The 24863-nt window shown below is 42.2% G+C and overlaps 1 protein-coding gene across 3 annotated transcripts in view; it reads right to left on the bottom strand.

Moving 5' to 3' along the window:
• PACSIN2 (protein kinase C and casein kinase substrate in neurons 2) overlaps positions 1-24863 on the bottom strand; it is a 52432-nt gene that overhangs the window by 21555 nt on the left and 6014 nt on the right. For 2 of the 3 annotated variants that reach the window (XM_081330719.1, XM_081330720.1), the window contains exons 2-4: positions 8260-8330; positions 5735-5840; positions 8-164 (exon numbers count right to left, since the gene is read on the bottom strand). In XM_081330719.1, the coding sequence (XP_081186845.1) occupies positions 8-164; positions 5735-5788 (211 nt within the window). In that variant the 5' untranslated portion in view covers positions 5789-5840; positions 8260-8330. Of the gene's footprint in view, positions 1-7; positions 165-5734; positions 5841-8259; positions 8331-24863 lie in introns of those variants that run through there. The other variant, XM_081330721.1, reaches the window with a different exon arrangement.

The following is a 24863-nucleotide window of genomic DNA, read 5'->3' as shown; positions in this document are numbered from 1 at the left end:
CGTTTACCTTTTTCTATAAGTTGTTTCCATCGTTTTGCCCACTCGGTTAACTGTTGAGCGTAACCTTTCTCTATTCTTGCACGCTCGTGAATACAGTTCATAAGATCACCACAAAGCCTATATCCATCATCGATGCGTCTCACTGTCCGCTTGTAATTTCCAACCTATCCAAGAAGAAAACATTTACGAATACATCTTGCCATGTCAAAACTGGTTTCCAGTTTTGTGAAAACTGACTGAAGGCACTTAAGATGCGTTACTGAACTTCCAGTAACGCAACTAACCTTGTTAAGCTTGATTACCGATTTCTTGTTATCTGAATACCTGCTTCGACTGCAGTCAAGCCCGTTTCTGGTCAAAAACGTTATCCAATGTTAGTCAGTTTGGTCTAGTGATTAAGCCATCAAGCTAGAAACCAGGAGGCTTGTGAGTTCAAATCCTGCCTTTAGGCACGAAAGCCGGCAGGGTAAAAACTGGCTGGGTGACTTTGGGCCAATCACTCTCAGCCCAACTCATCTTACAAAGTAGTAGTTGTGGGGAAAGCAGGAGGAGAGAGAAGTATTAGGTACAGTCTCCCTTATATTCTGCACTGTTGTAATAATCCGACTCATTTAAAAATTATTTTCATGGGATTTCTTGAGAAGTAGCGGGTTGGGTGAGAGGCCGGTCCTATCAGATCACTCTGCTTCATTCAACTGATGGACCTTGCTGAAACCTTCACTAGGTTCTAGAGGAAGCTTGGGGTTGTTCCTCAAGATCTGGAGCAGGGGTCCTCAATGGTGGCAACTTTAAGACTTGTGGACTTTAACTCCCAGAATTCCTCAGCCAGCTTTGCTGACTGAGCAATTCTGGGAGTTGAAGTCCACAAGTCTTAAATTTGCCAAGGTTGAGGACCCCTGGTCTGGAGCATATCTAGCTGAAGCCTTGGCTGCTGCCTCAAATAAAAAGACAGTAGGGATTTGGATCAGACTGCACCCTTGTGTCCTGTTGCCTCTTATGGATCCCCGAAGAATGGAAATGAAATGAGTGAAGAGATACCAAAAGCACTGCTGGAGAGCAATGAGGAGTGAATCCAACTGGGCAGAAGCTAGAATCATCACAGAGGCCTATTCCATGGCAGAGTTTCTTTGCCCTTATTGTACCAATGGATAGCACTGGTCACAAACCAGTGCAATAAGCAGTAGGGTACCCCAAGGTTCCATTTTAGACCCAATATTCTTCAACTGAATTCTTCAATAGCCTTTCCAAAAGAGCTCTTTTGTACATCTCCTTACATTACGTAAGAATTCCTGAATCATTACAGTTTTCATGCTTATTCTGGAGTTTCTCCTCAATCCATCTACTTACTGAGATGCATGGGAAAAAGCCCTAGATGGTTCTCACATATCTTCCAACATATTGTGGGTGTGGGCTCTGAAGGACAGACTATCACCCATGAAAGCCTAAGGCGAAGAAGAATGAACCTTTGATTTGTTCAAGCCTGTTATGGTTAAATGATGGAGACACAACCTACTTCTTGGAAAGGCTATCAAAATGTGGGATAGACAGCACCACAACCAGATAAGATTTGTAATTGGTTGACAAACCGTATTCAACATGTAGTCCTTAATGGAACTAAATCCACATGATGGGAGGTGGGCCATGGGGTAACCCAAGGTTTCATTTTAGGATCAGTACTCTTCAATATTTTCATAAATGATTTACATGAGGGGATAGAAGGGGAACTCATCAAATTTGCAAAGAACACGAATAGCCAACACTCCAAAAGAAAGGCTCAAAATCCAGATGGATCTCAACGGACTTGAGCACTGGGCCCTATCTAACAAAATGAAATTCAGTGTAGAGAGAAGTAAGGTTTTACACACACAAAAAAACCTACAGATTAGATGAAACCTCACTCAAGAGCAGTAACTTTGAGAGGGATCTTGGAGTCCTACTGGACAATCTCTCAAATATGAGCTAGCAGTATGTGGCAACAGCCAAAAAAGCCAAACACAATCCTAGATTGCAGTAACAGACGGATAAAATCAAGATCACCTGAAGTATTAGTAGTGCTTTATAAATCCTTAAGTAAGACCACACTTAGAATATTGCATCCAGCTTTGGTCATCATATTATTAAAAAAAAATGTTGAGACACTGGAAAGAGTACAGAAAAGAGGAACAAAGATGATTAGGGGGCTGCAAGCTAAAACGTGAAGAACGGGTGCAGGAATTGGGTATGTCTAGTCAAAAGAAGGACTAAGGGTGACATGACAGCAGTGTTCCGATATTTGCGGAGCTGCCATAAAGAAGAGGGGATCAACCTTGTTAGGCATATGGTGATAGCCTACAAATTTGGGTTGAAAATATATAAACTATGATGTTGTGACTTTAAGATGTTAATTGGCCAATGGGTGTGTAAGTGTTCTCATGGCCATAAGAGGAAGCTAGGAACGTAGCTTCTCTCTCTCTGAATTCACTGCTCTCTACTATTACTGTTTTTGCTCGGTTTTGCTGTACTGTTGGTTTACTACTGTGATAAACCTGTACAACTGTGTACTGACCTCTGGACCGGTAAGAAGACTTTGTATTTTGTATTACTCCTTGGACTGTTACTATTGTGTATGACCTGGACTGTTTATTTTTGACCGTGCATTTTTGTTCTTTACACCACCTCAAAAGTAAAGTATTTTTTGCTTTCACAACTCAGTGTACTCTTGTGGTTACTGTGACTCTTACTGCTCTCAGTACCCTTCCTTGTCTGTGCAACTCTTTGGTAGCACAAGGAGACCTCTGCACATCAATCCTTAACAAGCCTATTTTCCAAAGCACCAGAAGGCAGGACAGGAAACAATGAACGAAAACTAATCGAGGAGAGAATCAATCTAGAACTAAGACAAAATATCTTGACAGCGAGAACAATTAACCAGTGGAACTGCTTGCCTTCGGAAGCTGTGGGTGCTCGCATCACTGGAGGCTTTTGAGACTGGATAGCCACTTGTCTGGAATGGTATAGAATCTCCTGCTTGAGCAGGTGGTTGGACTAGAACAGGGGTAGGCAACCTTGGCTCTTTTATGACTTGTGGACTTCAACTCCTAGAATTCCTGAGCCAGCCATGCTGAGGGGAAAGGGAGAGGTTTCCAAGCTGAGCCGTGCTGGCTCAGGAATTCTGGGTGTTGAAGTCCACAAGTCATAAAAGAGCCAAGGTTGCCTACCCCTGGCCTAGAAGACCTCCAAGGTCCCTTCCAACTCTGTTATTCTTTCAGAAGGACCTAGCTTTAGTGATACATGCCCTAATCACCACCTGATTAGATTATGGCAGTGTGCTTTACCCAGGGATGCCCCTAAACCAAATCAGAAACTACTAGTTCAGAATGCCATGGCATGTATTTGCCAACTCCCAATAATGAGACCATATCACATCAATTCTCTGGACCCTGCACTAACGACTGGTAAGTTTCCATCTACAATTTAAGGTGTTAGTGCTATCTTATAATGTCTTGGTGTTTAATTTTCTACAAGAACTATCTTCTCCCAACTGCAATAGCTTGATTTAGTTCTTATAGGGAACAACTACTCATGGTTCCATACTTCTAGAAGGTGAGAGTAGCTAAAGCTAAGGGAGCATTTTTTTTCTACATAATGGTACTATTCCTTCTGGAACTTATTAAGCTTAAGTATAAATATGTAAGTACTGTATGTAAATAGGTAAGTAAGTATATACATATACATATACATATGTATGTATGTATGTAGGTAGGTAGGTCTAATTGCTATTGCTATTAAATATCATATTATTCCATGACTTTGCTGACTTGGTTTATTGTTTCATGTTATTATTTTATTATTTTGTTGTTATTTATGTTCATGTTTTACCTATATTATAATTTCATTGCATAATTTCATGGCAAATCTAGACAGCACACTAAAAAGCAGAGACATCACCCTGCCAACAAAAGTGCGTATAGTCAAGGCCCTCGTTTTCCCAGTTGCAATGCATGGCTGTGAAAGTTGGACCATAAGAAAAGCTGAGCGCCAAAGAATTGAGACCTTTGAACTATGGTGCTGGAGAAGACTCCTGCGAGTCCCTTTGACTGCAAGGCGATCAAACTGGTCAGTCCTAGAGATCAACCCTGACTGCTCTTTAGAAGGCCAGATCCTGAAGTTGAAACTCAAATACTTTGGCCACCTAATAAGAAGGAAGGACTCACTGGAGAAGAGCCTAATGCTGGGAAAGGTTGAGGGCAATAGAAGAAGGGAAGACAGAGAATGAGGTGGCTGGATGGAGTCACTGAAGCAGTAGGCATGAGCTTAAATGGACTCCAGAAGATGGTAGAGACAGGAAGGCCTGGAGGAACATTGTCCATGGGATTGTGATGGGTCCGACACGACTTTGCAACTAACAAGAAATTTCATTGTGCTCAAAGTCGATTGATTACAGTAGGTAATGAAATAGCCAGAGGCCAAGATCACCAGTAACTTGGACAGCAGAAGACAGAATTGAGGGCCACTGGGCCAGAAGAGGGGATTGAACTTCCTTGTCCTGGAACTGACCTACCCAGTGTCCCCCATCTCTTTTAGCCCATAATATTGAGGATCCAGCAGAGCTTCTTCAATGTATGGAAATCATCCCTCAGCAGACTTCTAGGCAAGGAAAAGCAGGAAACCAGATGTATCCAAAAGAGCAGAGATGATAACACAATGACAACTGACAGTCTGGCACTAAGCTTGGTCCAGTGGAACTCATCCAGATAAGGAAAGGATGAGAGTTTGCCCAGCTGCACTCTGAACAGCTGCTCCTCATGAGGAGACTGCAGGATACCTATCATCAAATGGATGTAAGGGCTGGAAAGAGAGGGCAGCCATTAAGTTCTCAATCATGGCGGAGTCTTAAGGACACTGGGGTCGACCATCTCACCAGAAATCTTTCTAACCTTCAAAAACAATGGCATTCACCAGCTTTACAGACTTCCTAGGACTGGAAAACTAGGGAACACCATTGCTCTGTAGGGTAGAATTATTTTTTAGCCTTCAAAACAATGGCGTATACTAGCTTTCCAATACTGCTCCATGTGTAGAAGAGAACGCTTCAGGCAGGCTTCGGAAACAGTGCTCGGATCTTCAGGATGCAAGCCCTATTTCTGCAACTCGGCAGAGGTGCTACGTTTCCCTCCATCTCTACACCCCCGATACATTTCTGGCGAAATTCTGCAGAAATGGAGCTTCAAATCCTGTTTCTGCAACCTGTTGGGAGGGGCTGAACTCGCTCCATTTGGGAGGCAGCTCCTTCAGCCAGACCCCAGAGATGAGAGGAAGTCATTTTTGGCAGATGGGATCACCTTGCAACCTTCCCCACCAGCTTCCCCAATGACTTTCCAACGTCTCATAGGTGCAAAGAAGTTGCCAAGCCTCCAAAATATGGTCCTGACCACGGAGAGAGCACACGGTGTGACATTTAAAATGGCCGGAACTGCTTTATGAGCTGTGAAACACTCTTTCTGAGGGGGTTGTAACTTAAATACATCATTCAATGACTGGTCATAAGCCAGGGACTATCTATAGTAGCAGTTAATTTTCTGTCACATTTCTGGTAAGACCCCACACACCCCCGTCATGGAATTTGTCTTATATTATACAACTGTGATCCTGTTTCAGGTTCAGAACAGTGAAATCATTTTGAGCTCATAATATTTTACACAACCCACCAATCAACATTCTGTTTCAAGACACTCTTACGCAAAATTATAATTACCTCCCAAAAGCTATCACTAAAAACCTCAACAGAATCCTCATAAGAGCCAGACATCTCAAGCCACCTTGCTTCAATCCAGTGTCCGTAAATCCTGGTTCTTCAAATTCTGCAAATTAAAAACAAAACATGGTTTAATAAGAAGCAATTTTTCTTTTTTTTAAAAAAAAAACCAAAACAAAACCAAATACGATTTGCTATCTCCTTTACCCTGCTAAACATGGCATGAATTCCTGGTGATGGCTAACACCAGGGGTAGGCAACCTTGGCTGTTTTATGACTCGTGGACTTCAACTCCCAGAATTCCTGAGCCAGCATGGCTCAGCTTGGAAACCTCTCCCTTTCCCCTCAGCATGGCTGGCTCAGGAATTCTGGGAGTTGAAGTCCACGAGTCCTAAAAGAACCAAGGTTGACTACCCCTGGCTAACACCAATAAAATATTAAAGGCAACCGTATATTTAAATGTTAAAACTGAAAAACGTTATGTCAAAGTTATGTTATATCAGAACAGTAGAGCTCTTGAGGAGACCTTACAGTACAGCAGCTAAATTTGGCTAGTCAGAAAAACTAGAAGTGACTTTTTTTTTTCAGATACAGCCCCTCTGGTTTCTCTTAATGGCAGTAGCTATGGCAAAGCTGGCTCAGGAATTCTGGGAGTTGAAGTCCACAAGTCTTAAAGTTCCCACCGTTGAGGACCCCTGCTCCAGATCTTGAGGAACAACCCCAAGCTTCCTCTAGAACCTAGTGAACTGGCCCTTTCCTGAATATTCTTCAGTGGACATTAATTGTGACACTCTGCCTCAAGAATCCATTCCAACAGCTTCATTCTTGAGAAATGACGAGAGACTAATTGAAACAACAATTATGTCTCATAAACTGCAGAGGAATCACAGCTGCAATATGTACGTGTTTCTTCCACTACACAAAATTGCACTCTGAAACCTGCTGATACATACAAATGTCTACTTAGCTTCCAAATTACCATAAAGCTGACTAATCAGTCCAGAGCATCAGCAGGATATTTTTTTTAAAAAAAGCTTAATCTTGAAGTTTAACTTGCAAAATAAACAATCTGAGCACTTCTGAGTCACTTTTTCGATTCTTAGTACTTATTTCTGCCTTGAAATGCAGCTTTTGTTGATCAAATATAAAAATCCCATCGCTAAGATTCATCAGGAATTTCTTGCCCATTCCAACCATCATACTATTAATTTATGTCCAATACTGAATATAGTCCTTAGTAATCTTGTTTTAAGCTATATAGTAGTACCTATAGGCATGAAATGCATTTTTTTAAATCTCGATTACCTAAGCATATTTGGGGAATACCTGGCTAAAATAACTGGGATTGATTTGGGCTTCAAGATTATTGCATATTATCCTTCTCTAGCACTATATTTCTTCTACAATAGTGCCTATCCTACATTCCTTTTCTTGACCCACCTTTCATTTGCCTCAAAAGATCTATTGATTTTGTATATTGTGACATTCAAGAGGCCATGCCTCTCCTGAATCTATCCTGGAGGTACAAAGGCAAACCAAATACCCTTACTTTCTTCTAGGTAGAAATTAAGAATAGGGGAAAGAAAGTGGGGCTGCTGAGTTGGCAGAGATAGAGTCTAAACCTAATAGGGGAGGTGTGCTGGCGGGCAAACCTAAGATGGATTTAGGCAACACTAGTGGCTGAAAATTTGTGGTTTAAGACAGAGTCCCTAACCTTTCCAGCTTGACAGCCTGCCCCAGCATGGGTGTGTGACTTAGTGGCAGGCAAGCATACAAAACTCCATTGGGGGATGCTTACATTTGCGCTTGAAGCTCCACCTGAGTGGAGGGCGCTTGTGCTCATGCACAAAGCTCCACTTGCACCAGCAGAGGGAGCTCAGACGCAAAGCTCCATTTCCTCAAATGGAGCTTCACGCTCAAGCGCCCTCCTCTCACGCAGGCTTCACGCTCAAGCACAAGCACCCTCCACTCAAGCACCCTCTGCTCGTGCACGTGGAGCATTGCGTGCTAGCGCAAGCGCCCTCCGCTCATGTGAGCGGAGCTTCATGAGCGCGCGCTTGCCTGCTGCTCACGCGACTGCAGCTTCACGCGTGCGCACTTGCCATCTCTCCCACGGCCTGGTTTCGAACAGGCCAGGGCCTCTGGGTTGGAAACCCCTAGTCCAGGGGTCTTCAGACTTGGCAACTTTAAGACTTGTGGACTTCAACTCCCAAAATTCCTGAGGAATTCTGGGAGTTGAAGTCCAGAAGTCTTATAAAGTTGCCAAGTTTGAAGACCCCTGCCCTAGTTTAAGGGACCGGCAATTTTACCTCCTGGGATGAAATGAATATTGCGATTGTTGCTTTGAGAGCAGCTTGGAAGGAAGAGCAGCATTCAGTAAGATGTGGCTTGGCTGGCTCAGGAATTCTGGGAGTTGAAGTCCATGAGTCATAAAAGAGCCGAGGTTGCCTACCCCTGCTCTAGAGGCAGGAAATCCAGAGAATTGTTCTGAAAAAAGATGAGGCCAAGTGTGGAACAAAATCTACCTGGTAGAGGGTTCTGGGGGAATCAGAAGACCAAGACAGGAGATAAGAAGTTCAATCTGCCAGGGATTGGCCTGAAAGAGAAAATACTTGTTAGTATTTTTAGCCCTTTTTCTTAACCCTATTCAGGTTTATAGTTAGTTTCTTCAGAAACAAAGCAGTGTCTGTACATGTTACATCAACCTTTGCATTATATAATTTCAATATAAGAAAAAGTTCCCTTTCTGGTACATTATCAAGCTATGATTCAATTCCTTCCCACCATGTGGCAAAGGAGCTATCAAAATTATTAAATATACTTTATTATGCTGCCTGTTTTATGGTAGCACAATCAGATTTGATAATCCCACATTTAAGCAAATTTCCCAGACAAGCTTTAATCAATTTTACTTACAATTTTTAAAGTTATGATGGTGATGAAAGGTTATGGTTATAGCTCCTCCTCGGAGTTCCGGATAGCACAGCACCCAGTGTCACATAATCACAATCTGGGCACTTGACAAACAGTTTGCATTTACTAGTGATTGCAATCCCTTAAGATTATGTGATCATCACTGTTTGCAACCTTCCCTGATGGTTTCCCCAGAAAGTCAATGGGGAAGCCAGAAGGAAAGACTGCACATCAGTGGGTTAAGATTCCCCCCCACGCATACCCTCCTCCAGCCCTTCTGTGCTCTTCATCCTCATTAATTCAAATTGCACTGCTGTTCATTTTCCTTGATCCATGCCCCTCACTCTCTCCCTGACCTGTGCCGCACCCACTCACACACCCATCACCATGCTTCCTAATTGATGACTTTTACACACAGAGATATAATCCAGGGCTTTTTTTCTCATAGAACGCTCAGAACAGAGTTCCAGCACCTTTTTTGGATGGAACCTTGTAGGGTAGGCAAGGCATGACAGGAGGTATGACACGTGTGAGTTCCGGCACCTTTTTCTTTTACAAAAAAAGCACTGATATAATCTATAGATGATGTATCATCCATCCATCCATCCATCTATCTATCTATCTATCTATCTATCTATCTATCTATCTATCTATCTATCTATCTATCTATCACTAAAATTCTTCTATCTTTAACCTCTAACTGAGCAAAACAATATATCACAGGTTAAAACTTTTTCAACCAAGATACTGGTAAGGAAATCTCACTGAAATGTTGACCCATGGGAATGGAGTTCGGGGTTGCCAAGAAAGCTTCGGGGACTTGTTCAGGCAGTCACCAGAAGTCAACACTGACCTGAAGGCGCTCATGTATACACAACACACACACACACACACACACACACACACACACACACACACACACACTAAAACAGAAAATAAATACTTGGAAGAGGTCGTACTGAAATTCTAAGAACTCACAAAAAGTCTATACAGCTGGTATATCCTGTTCTGCAACACCAACAGAGAGAAAAGCAATCATGGTCTCTACTGTGGCAGAAAACAAAAGTTAGAAAAGCAGAAAAAGGCAGGCCAGGAGTAAGGAAAGAAGGGAAACATTTTCTGAAATTTTACCTTCCCATCCTGATTTATTAGTCTGGGAAAGGAGCAGGGTGGCGGCGGTGGGGGGGGGAAGAGACGGAGACAGTTCAACAATCTGATAAGAGCTGAGGTCAGCAAAAATGGTAGATATATATTGGATCTTTCCAAGACAAGGGCTATTCTTTAACAAACTGCACAAACATAGTGTGGGTACACATGTGGATTCTGTGAAAAAAGATTCCTATACAGAGTTAGAAGAAATTTCAGCATATTTCAGCAAATTTCAGGGGGGAAAAAGCATATCATGCATGGATTTGATTGATTGATTGATTATATTTATATGCCGCCCTTCTCCCTAAGGACTCAGGGCGGCTCACAACAATAAAAATTAAAAAAGAACATGAAAATACAAAATTTTTAAAAAGAATTAAATAGTAGATATGTTCAATACATAGTAATTTAACCCCATAAAACCAAATTTAAAACCATAGTCAGTCCAGGCCCGACTGTTGAAACATCCATGTCTTCAGGTCACGGCGAAAGGACCAAAGGTCCTTTGCAAAGTTTCAGAATAAATTTACCAAAGTTTGCCCACTAAAATCACTTTTTAGGTCACAGAGAGAAGGACACAATTCTAATGAGGCTGAAAGACAGATTTTTTTAATTTTTTAATTTTTGGGCCAGGAATAACTAAAGATATGTACAGTCATCTGGGTAAGTCCTGCCCAGAAAGTCAATATGTGAAACTCAAAGGAAAACAGGAACAGTCTCCCATGGAAATAATTTCTTTGGACCACATTCTATTTTCCAGAATAGGCATGGACATAACTGGCCTCTTGCCAAAATTAGCAACAACAAAAAAGGAGCCAGTTTAACAGCCATCTTATTGTGATTTTAAAAAAAAATTATATGATTTTTTTATAATTTCCCAATTTTTAAATTTTATAATTTTTATCGATTTTTAATTTTTTAAAAAAAGAGGAATATGAAAAGAAATATTTTAGAATTTTTAATTGCAGTTTTAAAAATACATGAAAAACAATCAATTTCATAACCTCTCCTTGGAAGAAGAAAGCAAGCAGTCATCTAGAGAAGGGACATCATCAAGTGTGCCAATTGTAGGGGGGGAAAAGGAGATCAGACAACTTAAAGGGGGGGGGGAAAGGTATGTGTTGGTGATAGGAGACTCGCTTACTCGGAGGAAGTGAACCAGCAATTTGTACATCAGGCAATCTAACTAGTGAGGTTTGCTGTCTCTCATGAGCAAAGATTAATGAGGTAACTGAGAACCTTACTAAAATAATCAAACCCACAGATTGTCATAGCAATAGCAATAGCATTTATACTTATATACTACCCCGTAGCGCTTTATAGCTTCTCTGGGTGGTTTACAAGGTCAGCATTATTTGCATATTGCCCCCAACAATCTGTGTCCTCATTTTACCAACCTCAGAAATATGGAAGGCTGAGTCAACCTTGAGCCCCATCAGGATCGAAATCCAGGCTGAAGGTGATACAAGACAAATGAAATCACTAGTGTGATATTAAGGCCAAGAATAAATCCCAGCAGGATTTTCAATCCATTATTTAAATAAGCTGGAAGTGGCAAAGGTCAGATAGAAAATTGCAAACAAAATGGTTGAAAACCGAAATAAATTGAAGAATCCAAAAGATTGTGAGAGTTTTAATTCTATATGTATTTAAACCATCATACAGTAAAAATATGTAAATTATATTTGTACAAATCATTTAAAGCTTTTCGGTTTACTTGTGCAGTAACGATAAAAACATACACACTTCAAACAGAGAAGTCAAAGCATTTCTATTAATAAAGCACTTTCTCATGGACTAAGATTAAATTAATGCCAAAACCTGTTCCCAGGACTAATGCTATGCAATGACAAAATAAAAATAAGCATATTTAGGAAAATATTATGAAGTCATGGCAACACTATTCCACAAGAATCTCTGCCTTATAAAGCAGATTTTAACAAGCAGATACTGAAGCATCAACATTAATGAGTAATGAGTCATTTTAGCGTCTTCAAACATGGTGACTGATTAAAAGAAAACCTGTATTTTAACCAGGAGTTCACTTCATGTTCCCCCCCAGCAAAATACAATGTATTGCATTTGTGACACAATATAAAGGTAATATTAAAGAACACAAACAATGTCAAGATTTCAAAAGTACCACTTCTACAAAATAAGATGGACAAAACTGAGATTCAGCTTTTAGCAAAACTATTTACTAATTAAAAATGTGCATCATTACAAATACAAGTCAGATTACTTTTGAGAATTATACATTTAGTAACTGCTCTGAATACTAAAGAATAGTTCTAAGGAAATGGATCAAGTAAAAATTAGAATAGATGGGTCCATTCATGTAGTTTTGGGAACTACCGGTATATAGAAACAGTTTGCTATATAGTTTCTGAAAAGTTTTTGCAAACTTCAGAATTCATCTTATACAGCTGGGATCTTCTGCTCTGCGGAAACGCAGCTCAGATTCCAAAGATCCAAGCTCCATTGCCGCAGTCCATCAAATAGCTCTTTTCCATGCAGAAATGGAACTCAGATCCCAAAGTTCTCCATTCCTGGACCCCATTGGAAGAATTCCTGTCCACAACACAATGGAGCTGAACTCTTCCATTGGGATGCAAAGGGCAGAATTCAGAACCCAAAGATCCAAGCTCCATTTCTGCAGCCTGCTGGAGCACATTCCTGCCATACAGATCTTTCCATAAATAGAAGGAAACTGAACTTTGTTTGCCTAGAGAAGTTGTGGGTGCTCCATCACTGGAGGCTTTTAAGAAGCGACTGGACAGCCACTTGTCTGGAATAGTATAGAGCAGGGGTCGGCAACCTTACAAACACTCAAAGAGCCACTTGGACCGGTTTCCCAGAGGGGGGAAAAACATTGGGAGCCGCAAAACTCTTTCTCGCGCGTGCATGCGCGCAAACACCCAAGGAGGGGAACTTGATTGAAGAGTTTAATTAAAAAGAAATAGAGGCTGCTGTGCATGAGTTCTCTCTCTCTCCTTCTTTCTCTCCCTCCCTCTCTCTCTCCCTCCTCTCTCTCCTTCTCTCCGATCTTCTGCTCAACAGGCAAGCTGGCTTCATGCTGTTCTCGGAGAAGCTGACACACATTCCTATTGGGCTGGCTCTCCTGCCCTGCTTTCTGCTGCTTCCTGCTTCCTGTGGAGACGCAGCAAAGGCAGGAGCCCCGCCTAGTAAGCTTGTCAGCTTCTCGGAGAACAGAGTGAGTCACACACACACACACACACACACACACACACACAGAGAGAGAGAGAGAGAGAGAGAGAGAGAGGGAGGAAGCGCAAGTGCCTCTCTCTGTCTATGGCGGAGGACAACTGGGAGCCGCAGGAGACGGCTGAAAGAGCCGCATGCGGCTCCAGAGCCGCGGGTTGCCGACCCGTTGTATAGAGCAAGGGTCCTCAAGCTTGACAACTTTAAGCTTTGTTGGCTGAGGAATTCTGGGAATTGAAGTTCACCAGTCTTAAGGTTGCCAAGGTTGAGGACCCCTTGGCATATAGAGCCTCCTGTTTGAGCAAGGGATTGGACTTTGAAGACCTCCAAGGTCCCTTCCAACTGTTATTCTGTCATTTCTACCAATGCCAGATACATCACCGTGATGTTTCTAATGAGTCTTAGCCATTCCTCAATGTTCCAACGGTGGTGAAGCCAACCCACATTCTTCCCCAACTCTCATCCAGTTGGGGTGGGGGTCAAAGGAAACAAGGCCATTTCCCCCATTCCACAGATGTATAAAACGTGAGCTTTTAAAAGAATTACAAATATTCTGGTTCCCCGAATAATCAGAAAGTATTTTAAGCTGATTAGTGGCCATATAAGCCTCAGAGGTCTGTTGGCCTGCTGACTCCTATGGCTAGCAACTTGCTTGATTTGTGGCCTGCATTTAATTTGTACGTAATGGCCCCCTCCTCCTATTTTTTTCCCCACAATAACTCTGTGAGGTGGGGTGGTTCAAGGAGTGTGTTCTATAAACGGCAGACACCACAAAGAAACCATTTTATTTATTTATTTTTATTTTAATTCCATTTATATCCCGCCCTTCTCCGAAGACTCAGGGCGGCTTACAAGCTTAGCAGTAGCCTTCATTCTATGTATATGCCTGCTTATTAGGGCTTTCACACACACCCCAAGCGGCATTATTACCTACCTCGGAAGGATGGAAGGCTGAGTCAACCTTGAGCCTGGTGGGACTCGAACCTGCACTAATTGCAGGCAGCTGGTGTTACTTAAGGAGGCATTAGCCCACTGCTCCACCAAGGCTCTTTTAAAGGCATAACGAAAGATTAATACTCCCACTGGAAAGGAAGCATCCGCATCTTTTTTAATTGGAGGCATGAGAGGTTGTCCTTGACTTATGAACACAAACTGAGCCCAACCTTTCTGTTGCTAAGTGAGGTAGCTGTTAAGTGAGTTTTGGCCCATTTTGCGTCTCTTTTTGCCACAGCAAAATCGTGCACCCGTTAAGAAAATGGCTTCCCTCATTGACTTTGGTCGCCAGAAACTGGCTGGGAAGGTTACAAGCGGTGATCACATGACCCCAGGTGCCAACAAGTGCCTGAATTTTGATCACGTGACCTGCTGCAACAGTCGTAAGGGAGAAGACTGGTTCTGTCAGTTTTTTCAGTGCCGCTGTAAATTTGAATGGTCACTAAACAAATGGCGGCAAATCAAGGGCTACCTGTATTTCACTTCTGCAAATGATTCGTTACTGAATTCTCTTTGCACATTTGGCCATTTCTTGCTAACTGCTTAAAATCCCCGTGGCTCAAGATGAAGTCATTGTTTCTGCAGTTCGCAATCATTTTTTTTCCTCCTCTTAGCTATTTTTAACGCTTATTTCAGGCCTTTCTATGGTATACCTGTGACTGCTACAATTCTCTTTTCCTTCCAAGATTCATAGTATGATAAATAAACTGAGAAGATTCTGAGACGGAGAAAGTTGCTTAAGGTACCCTAGGGCAGACATGTCAAACACAAGGCCCGGGAGCCAGATCCGGCCCGCAAACTGGTTTCATGCGGCCCGCGAAGCCATCCTGGAAACAGTGAGGGAACGGCCTCCACTGCCTTGGCCCTGGCCCAGAGACCCTCCTTCTGCCAGAGACCCTCAGATCTGTCCCACTCCTGCCCAGGCCCCCATAGGCCCCCTTGACGCGAACGATGTAGAGCTGGCCACGCCCACCCAGTAGGCCATATGCACTCTAGCCACGCCCACCCACTAGGGCACGCCCACCCTGGCCATACCTACCCGGCCCCTTGAGGGCAACCGCAATGCTGATGCAGCCCTCAATGAAATTGAGTTTGACACCCCTGCCCTAGGGGAAGGCCAGCCTCAAGAGCAGTCTAGCAATTATGCACCTGTGGCTGAAATAGCCAAGGAACATTCAAGATACTTGAAAGCAGCAGAAAATGAGGGGCTGGATCTAGGGCCTCTTCCCAGCCCTAGAGTGCTTGGTTCCCCCTGTTCTATTTTGTGATTTTTATTTCTACTGATTTCCTGCCCTGACAAGAGACTTTAGCATGTTTGCAGAGTGTCTGGAAATCAAGACAGAGGCAGTCACAACAGTAATAGAACATGGAGCTGTAACACTGATCAGAGAAGTTTTCAACACCTATACTAAGCCAGCCTGGTACCTAATGAACTTTTGTCATTTTTTCTAATTTCTACGTGTTGATAAAAAAGATTCCACTGTGTTTTCCTGTTCCCACTGTTCCCAGTTTGAGAGGAAAATAACCAAGATACAATGGACTTGCAAGTTTAACAATGACCCTTTTCCAAGAAAAATTAATGGGCTGCTTTTTGTATATGGAGAACAATTAGATTATGAACAATTTAACAATCATAGACAATTTCTTATAGGCTTTTAAATTCTGAATGGCACTTATCCTCTTTATGTGAATGTATCTGCTTTTTTGTTGAAAGTTTCAGCTGCCTATGATACTAAAGTTGTGATTGCTGGTCAAGAAGTTTTGGTTCTAAAAGAAATTCCTCCAAAGATTTTAAAGAGAAGGAAGGACTTTATATTTCTTGTGCAAGAGCTCAAGCAAAGAGATATAAGGTTCAGATGGGAGATCCCAGCTGGGCTGAGCTTCATGTATGAAGGCAAAAGGTACTGTTTGGGTACTGTGAAGCAAGCGCATGATTTTTACAACAATGTTTTAAAAGCAACCCCATCAACACTTTTGGAAGCTGCAGAGGGATCTGGAGAAGGAGAACATCAAGAGGATGAAGATGGACAGATAGACGAGAATGGTACAGGAGGAGATCAAGCTGCAACTCTTTTGGATGATCCTAGAGAACAGAGGGTGACGCGTGCTGCCTTAAAACGCTCAAAAAAGATAAGAAAATAGGACCAGTAGAAATCTATGGAACTTCCACAACATACTGATAGTCAAATTTGGAATTAATGGACAATTTACTACAGAGGAAGAGGAAGAAAGTTTTGTGGGTTAATGTGGGTTAATTTGTGTAAGAACTATCTATTATAGCCTATTTTGGCTAGAGAGGTTAATAGGGATAGGTGCTTGTGATGTGTAAATGAGAATATGTTTAGGAAATAGTGAATTGTGGAAGAACATAGATGGGAATGACGCTAGTTTTCTTTTATTTTAGTTCTTTATACATATTTAGTATTATTAAGGATTGGTTTACTCTATATAAGCTAGAGAGTGATGGATTTTAGAGTTTATAATTGTTAGTATATGATTGTTTATGATTGCTTTTTAGATATATACCTTGTATTTTGCTCTGGGAAGTCGGGGGGGGGGGAGGGGGGGAGGAGGGGAAGTAGGGGGGGGAGGCAGGGGAGGGAGGAGGGAGAGGGGGAGGGGGGGGATAGGGGGGAGGTAGGGAGGGGAGGAGGGAGGGGGGAGGGGGGTTTTTTAAAGGAAAACTGTATTTTAAAACTTTTCAATAAAAAAAAAAAAAAAAAATATAAGAAAAAAAAAAAGATTATAAAACAAAAATAAAAAAAAAAAAAAAGATAAGAATAAATAAGAAAGTTTCAGCTACAAAATCATCACTGGCCATTGAGATATCTTAGTGGTCTCCAACCTTTTTCATTATATAGGCCACTGTATGTTCAGCAAAGGGACGCGGTGGCTCAGTGGGTTAGGACGCTGAGCTTGTCGATCAGAAGGTCGGCAGTTTGGCGGGTCGAATCCCGAGTGCCGCGTAACAGAGTGAGCGCCTGTTACTCGTCCCAGCTTCTGCCAACCTAGCAGTTCAAAAGCACGTAAAAATGCAAGTAGAAGAATAGGGACCACTATGGTGGGAAGGTAACAGTGTTCCGTGCGCCTTTGGCGTCTAGTCATGCCGGCCACATGACCACGGAGACGTCCTCGGACAAGCGCTGGCTCTTCGGCTTTGAAACGGAGATGAGCACCGGCCCCTAGAGTTGGAAACGACTAGCACGCATGTGCGGGGGAACCTTTACCTTTACCTTTTAGTTATATATCTTAATGTCTATGAAGCGTCTCAGTCATCCAGGTCATAGATATCCCAAAGGTGCTTTTTAACCAGGCAACTGGACTTTCTTGTTTTTTCTTTGAAGACTGCAAAGAATGCAAATGACCAGCTGTCTGTAAGGAGTATAAATCCTTCCATTTCCCCACCCTCCAGTCAGAGCTGAAGAAGCTTCTTGGATGAGAAGCGAAAGGTCTTCAAATAAAAACACAAGAAAATCCAGTTGCCTCCTGAAAAAGCACCTTTGGGATTATAGATCTTAACCTTCCTTTTCTAAATATTTTAGTGAAATATTTCTAGAAATAGACGCCTTAGCCTTTGATCAAAGATCATTGCATTTGCTGTTTGTTACCTCTTCCTCCAAAAAAATAAAATACGCCCATTTTGGAAAGATGGCTCAAATCCCTGAGTGCTGTTTTTCATAGAGACTTGATTTGTTTACTGAACATAAAAATGACATTCGCCTGGCTTATAGTCTATTGAGAACTGAAATTACAGCAGATTGTGTCCACTCATTAACAACTGATAAGATTTAAAATTATGTGAGCAACTGGAGTAATTAGGTAATTAAAAATAGTATTTCACTAAAACAAATATCCTACAGCATTGCCCTGAGAAAACAAAGTAAGCACTATCTCAAGGTTATGCAAACATTACAAAGATAACTTTTCAGCTCCACTGGCTCAAATCCATCAGAATTAAGAGAAATGACTCACCAATCAAATATATCTTAAAATATGCCAAGGGCATTTTTCCTCCTCAGGTATGAAATATTCATGACTGTGTGGTTACAAGCATCTCCACTGCTTGTCAGAAGCCAGTTCTGAAAAGTGCAAATGGAGATCATGCAACCACAGGATGCGGCAACAGTCATAAACGCCCAATGATTGGAAGAGCCTGAGTCTCTGTCACATGACCACAGGAATTCTTCAGTTGTAAATGTGAGGACTGATCATACATTTACACATAAATAAGCACATGCATAACTGACGCAACAGAAATATAGAGAGAGGTAATCCTCAATTTACAATCATTCATTTAGCGACCACTCAAACTTATAACAGCACTGAAAAAAGTGACTTACAACTGACACTTATGACCACTTATGACCACCCACAGCCACATGATAGAAATTTGGACACACAGTAAGGGGCATATATACATGATTAATGTAGCATCCCAGGGTCATGTGATCATCATTTGAGACCTTCCCAGCTAACATCCAACAAGCAAAGTCAATGGAGCAAGCAGATTCGCTTAACAACTGCATAATTCACTTAACAAATGCAGATATTTGCTTAAGAAGCATGGAAAAAAAGGTTGTAGCATGAGATATGACTCCCAACAACTATCTTGCTTAGCAATGGAAATTCTGGTCCAATTGTGGTCATAAGTTGAGAACTACCTATGTATAAGTCTTGCCAACCAACGAACCTCACTTTCTCACATTCAGATTGACCTAGTATAATGAAATATTTACAGTCGAAAAACTTAACTTAGAGAACTTTATCCACACAACACAATTCCTACATTTCCCGCTCTAATCAAATACTTTGAAAACATTTCAGATATTTAAAAATATTTTAAATCAAATTCTGGAGCACATAAAAGCTTCAATAAAGTAGCAGAACATCTAGTGGCATTTACAATATTAAAAAAAACCCAACTACTGCTTGTTAAAAAAAAGAGTACTCTACCTTGAAGCTTTTTGGCAATTTTAAGATAATTTGCTTTTCCCTTTGTCTTAAAAAAACTACTAAAGCAGATGTCTAAGCAGTGACATGTAGACTAACAATGCCTTCCTAAAGATTTTTACAAAGAAAATTCAGAATGCTTGTAAACACTTTAAGGAGAATCAGACGAGATCTGCAGAGCCAGCCAGAAATGTAATATTGTAATTATATGCATCTCATTTAATCCACGTCAGAAATTTTGTTTAGTCAGTCTGAAGAAGTAAGCCAAACAGAAGGGACTAGAGATGAAATTATGGCTCTTCCTAACCAATTAAAAACAACAAAGTGCAGACAACATTTGAAGCCATTAAGAACACAGGCAACATCTAATGGAGGGGTCTTCAAGCTTGGCCCTTTTATGACTTGTGGACTTCAACTCCCAGAATTCTGGGAGTTGAAGTCCACAAGTCATAAAAGGGCCAGGTTTGAAGACCCCTGATCTAATGGACAGTACAGAATCATAGGGCTGGAAGGGACCTTGGAGGTCTTCTAGTCCAAACTCTTCCTCAAGGCAGGACCTTATACCATCTCAGGCAAATTGTTGTCCAGTCTATTTTTTAAAACCTCCAATGAAAGAGCACCTACAAATCCAGGAGGCAACCTATTTCATTGATTATTCTCACTACAGAAAATTTCTCCTTATTTTTAGGTTGGATTTCTATTTAACACGCTTCCACCAATTACCTGTCCTGCCCTCTGGTGCTCTGGAGAACGTTAATCCCTTAATCCCCTTTTCTCTGTGACAGGCCTCAAATAATGGGAGACAGTCATCATGTCCCCCGTAATCCTTCTCTTCGATAGGCTAGCTAGACATACCTAGTTCCCTCAACAGCTCATCAATTTATGATCTAGCCTCCAGGTCCTTTATCATCCTTCTTGCTCCTCTCTGCACATTTCCCAGGGTCTCAACATTTTTTTTTGTATCATGGTGACCAGAACTGAGTCCAAGTATAATATGTCCACAGCATTTCACTGGTCCACTAATTTAGTTACTTTATAAAAAAAAAAAAATAAAGTTTGTCTGGCATGATCTGTTTTTAACAAACCCACGCTGGTTTCTAGTATCACCTTATTCATTTCTAGGTACTCACAAATCTTCTGCTTCATCATCTTGTCCAGGATTTTCTCAGGTGTTGATGTCAAACTTATTGACCTATACCCGTGGTGGCGAACCTATGGCACAGGTGCCACAGGTGGCACAGAGAACCCTCTCTGTGGGCACACATGCCGTCGCCCCAGGTCCTAGGCCTTCGGCTGGGTTTTATAAAACCTTTTCGCTTTAGGCTTCTGCCGCCCGTGTACAAAAGAAAAAAGGTTCAATCAATCAATCAATTTCAACTTCTCACAGGGGAAAAAAATAAGTTCTCACAAGGTTGGAATTGATTGATTGAACTTTTTAGTCCCACCCAGTCTGCCTTTACCACTGCAGCCACGCCCACCCAATAGACCACGCCCACCCTTGGCCACACCCACCCAAAGGGCCATGCCCACCCGGCACCCAATGATACATAAGTGGGTTTTGGGTTGCAGTTTGGGCACTCGGTCTCTAAAAGGTTTGCCATCACTGGCCTATACTCTCCTGGATCCCTTTTTGTAGACTGGAACCACATTAACTGTTTTCCAGTTCTCTGGTAGTTCCTGTGTGCTACATAAGCTGCAAAAGATTACATTCATTGGCTCCTTCAGAACCCTAGGAAGTAAACCATCTGGGCCAGATGACTTGTATTCAGCCAGGGTGGATAGGTATTCTCTTACTAATTCCTTGCCTAATTTGATTTGTATACCTTTTCTATCTCCCTCGGTGCTGCGTTTGATAGATTGGGCTGTTTTTTAATTTTTATTTTTCAATAAAAACAGATGTAAAGGACAAATTAAGCAGTTCTGCTTCCTCCCTGCTGCCTGCCACCTTCTTGCCATCTGCTCCCATTAGTGGACTGATCACTTCCTTGACTTATTGAAATAAGCTTTTATTAATTTTGGCACTTTTAGCTCATTCTGGGCATGACTCCCTCCGTGTAAATTCGGACTATTTGTTAGTATTCTGTTTTAGTTATGTGTGCCCCTCTTTGCATTTATATATAAATCATATTATATTGGAAGGAAGGAAGATAGATAGATAGATAGATAGATAGATAGATAGATAGATAGATAGATAGGTAGGTAGGTAGGTAGGTAAGGTAAGGTAAAGGTTCCCCCGCACATGCGTGCTAGTTGTTTCCGACTCTAGGGGCCGGTGCTCATCTCCGTTTCAAAGCCGAAGAGCCAGCGCTTGTCCGAGGACGTCTCCGTGGTCATGTGGCCGGCATGACTAGAAGCTGGGATGAGTAACAGGCGCTCACTCTGCTACGCGGCACTCGGGATTTGACCCACCAAACTGCCGACCTTCTGATCGACAAGCTCAGCGTCCTAACCCACTGAGCCACCACGTTCCTCTTGATAGATAGATAGAAAGATGGGTGGGTGGGTGGGTGGGTAGATAGATAGATTAGATAGATATCCATGGAATCCTTCCTCGTCTCTCTCTTAGCTTGTTGAAGTCAACTCTCTTAAAGTCTAAAACACTACTCTGACTTGGTTTAGTTACCTGTGGTTACATTATGATGAATCCAAGTATGACAAGTCACTCTCCCTCAGAGTTCCTATAACTTCTTCTCCCTCAACCATTTCTTCCCTATTAGTAGGATTTAGTTCAGTGTAGCCGTCCTTCTTGTTCCCTCCTCTACCTTTTGTATGACAAAGTTGTCAGCTAAGCGTGTCAGGAACCTGTTTGGTTTCCCCGCTCCTTGCAGTTTGTTTCCCAACTGATAACAGTAATTTACTGATTTAGTTACGTATATTCTCCAAAGTCTGAGCACTTAAAAATCAGCAGTTTTTACTAGTCTCAACATCCCATGAAGCAACCAATCAGCAAACACTCTGTCGGTGGTTTGATTCCCTCAGTGTGGAGATGCAAATATCAAAGTATGCCAGTGCTAGATTTGGAGTACACAGCCTGACTACCATCTCAGAGATATAAACTCAAGTGATGCTTAGAAAAAACTTACTGAAATCCACAAGGGATTAGTCAAAACTAAGTTAGAAAATGTAAACGGAGCCATTCCACCTTGTTATGTTTTGTTGCAAGCTCCACTTATTTTTCCTATTTATATGTGCAATCTTGATTTACAACAGTCTTACAATCTTTTTTCCCTTCTGCCTTCATTTTATTCATATTCTATGTTTGGAAGTTGGCTTAGGTTGAGTGATTTATAAATCCATATTGACTACCAGCTCATTTTATTTCCAAGAGGTCCAAGTAAGTTAATTTCAATGCTACTCGTTACGTTAATGTAATGTAAGGCTATGAATTATTACTTAAGCCGCTCTTAAGATTTAGATGACACATATTTTTATTTCACTATTTCAATTTCATATTACTGATACATTGTTAGGTTGCATAATTTTTCAGATTAAAAAAACATGCTATGCATTATTTCCATATGACATTTTAACTATTAGTGTTTTCACATAGACTATAGCAGAATTATTGCAGGATCTACGAGAACAGTTGGAAATAAGTTTTAACTCAATTCACCATTAAGGTCATAGGCTCTAAATCTCAAAGACACAGGAAATGCTAACCTGCAATTCCAGTTGGACTGCAAACTGTTCTTACACAAGATTGAGGTATTTTCCTAGACATTCTCTAGTTCATAGATTGGTATTAATTACAGTCTTTCTGAGGAACATAATAAATCTGTTTGCTTCTCTTCTGATAATGGTACAAACAAACCTTTTTTTTTAATAATACCTTGATCTTAAAACAAGATTTTATAAGTGCCAAAAGTAATTGCTTGTATTCAGAGTAAAGCACAATATCGTGTAAATCACTTGGTAGATTAGTTACAACTCCTTAAAAATTCTACAGTCCGTCAAACCATTGAACTGTAATGTACCCCTGGACTTTCAACCTAATTATGAAATAGAGTTTCATCACACATTAAGATGCTACAGTTATGACCCAGGTCGCCTAGCCAGAGGCAAGCATCAACAGAGTCCTTTATACAGATAATCCTCAACTTACGACCACAATTGAACCTAGAACAGTGATGGCAAACCTTTTAGAGACCGAGTGCCCAAAGTGCAACCCAAAACCCACTTATGTATCGTCGGGTGCCGGGTGGGCGTGGCCCATTGGGTGGGTGTGGCTGCGGTGGTAACGGCAGACTGGGTGTGACTAAAAAGTTCAAGTAATCAATTCCAACTTTAAAAGGTAAAGGTAAAGGTTCCCCCGCACATGCGTGCTAGTTGTTTCCGACTCTAGGGGCCGGTGCTCATCTCCGTTTCAAAGCCGAAGAGCCAGCGCTTGTCCGAGGACGTCTCCGTGGTCATGTGGCCGGCATGACTAGACGCCAAAGGCGCACGGAACGCTGTTACCTTCCCACCGGAGTGGTCCCTGTTTTTCTACTTGCATTTTTACGTGCTTTCGAACTGCTAGGTTGGCAGAAGCTGGGACGAGTAACAGGCGCTCACTCTGTTACGCGGCACTGGGGATTCGACCCGCCAAACTGCCGACCTTCTGATCGACAAGCTCAGCGTCCTAACCCACTGAGCCACCGCGTCCCTTTTATTCCAACTTTACGAGATCTTTTTTCCCCCACAAGAAGTTGAAAAGTTGAAATTGATTGATTGATTGAACTTTTTTTGTTTTTTGCACATGGCGGCGGAAGCCTATAGCGAAAAGGTTTTATAAAACCCAGCTGAAGGCCTAGGACTGGGGCGACACCGCATGTGCCCAGAGAGAGGACTCTGTGTGCCACCTGTGGCACACGTGGCATAGGTTCACCACCACGGGCCTAGAATTTATGTTGATAAGTGAGAAATTTGCTAAGTGAGTTTTGCCCCATTTTGCGACTTTTTGCCACGTTAGTTAAGCGAATCATGGCAGTTGTTAAGTTAGTAACATGTTGTTAAGCGAATCTGCTTTCTCCATTGACTTTACTGGTCAGAAGGTTGCAAAAGGAGATCACATGATCTTGGGACATAGCAACGGCCATAAATATGAACCAGTTGCCAAGCCTCTCAATTCTGATCACAGGTTCATGGGGATGCTGCAAAGGTTGTAATTTGAAAAAACGGTCATGTCAATTTTTACGGTGCAGTTGTAACTCTGAACGGTCACTAAATGAACCGTTGTAAGTCGAGGACTACCTGCACTGCACTGATTAAAGGCCACAACATAGGGTCCTACAATGGCCGGAAAGGCTGCACCCCACACTACCCTGAAGGCAGCCACCTCCGGTCCCCCAAACAACAGCCAGTAAACAATAAAGGAAGTCCAAAGAAAAGGTGCAAGTTCACGGGGCAAGGTTCAGAGTCAAGGTCCAAAGGGCAAGGCAAGGCCACGAGGCCAAAGGCAAGGCAGAGGCATGAGTCAAAACCGGGGAATGTAAGCCAAAGCAAACAATCGTTCCTGAAAAAGACAGACAGACAGACAGACAGACAGACAGACAGACAGACAGACACACACACACACACACACACACACACACACACACACACGCTTCTCCTTAAGTCAACCCACACCAGGTGTTCCTTGTCAGGAGGGGCAGGGTGACCTTGCAGGCTTCCTTTGAGTTTGTCTCCACTCTACTCTCCGTGCCCTTGGATCGAGTGGGGGAGGCAGCTGTTCATCCTCAGAGGGGATCTGCTGCCTATCGGCACCGCTGCCCGTCTGCAGCCGAATCCTTCCCTGTGTGTCTGTGAGGGCAGGCAACTCTCTGTCCGGTCACCCACCTTCCCCAATGACTGAGGGGCCTGGGACAACATCGTCCTCAGCTCCTGGCTTCTCCGAACGTTCCCAGGGAGATGGGTCATCCCCGTT

The sequence above is a fragment of the Vipera berus genome, assembly GCF_964194415.1.
Source record: "Vipera berus genome assembly, chromosome: 6".
NCBI lineage: Eukaryota > Metazoa > Chordata > Lepidosauria > Squamata > Viperidae > Vipera > Vipera berus.
This window is presented reverse-complemented; position numbering and strand designations above follow the sequence as displayed.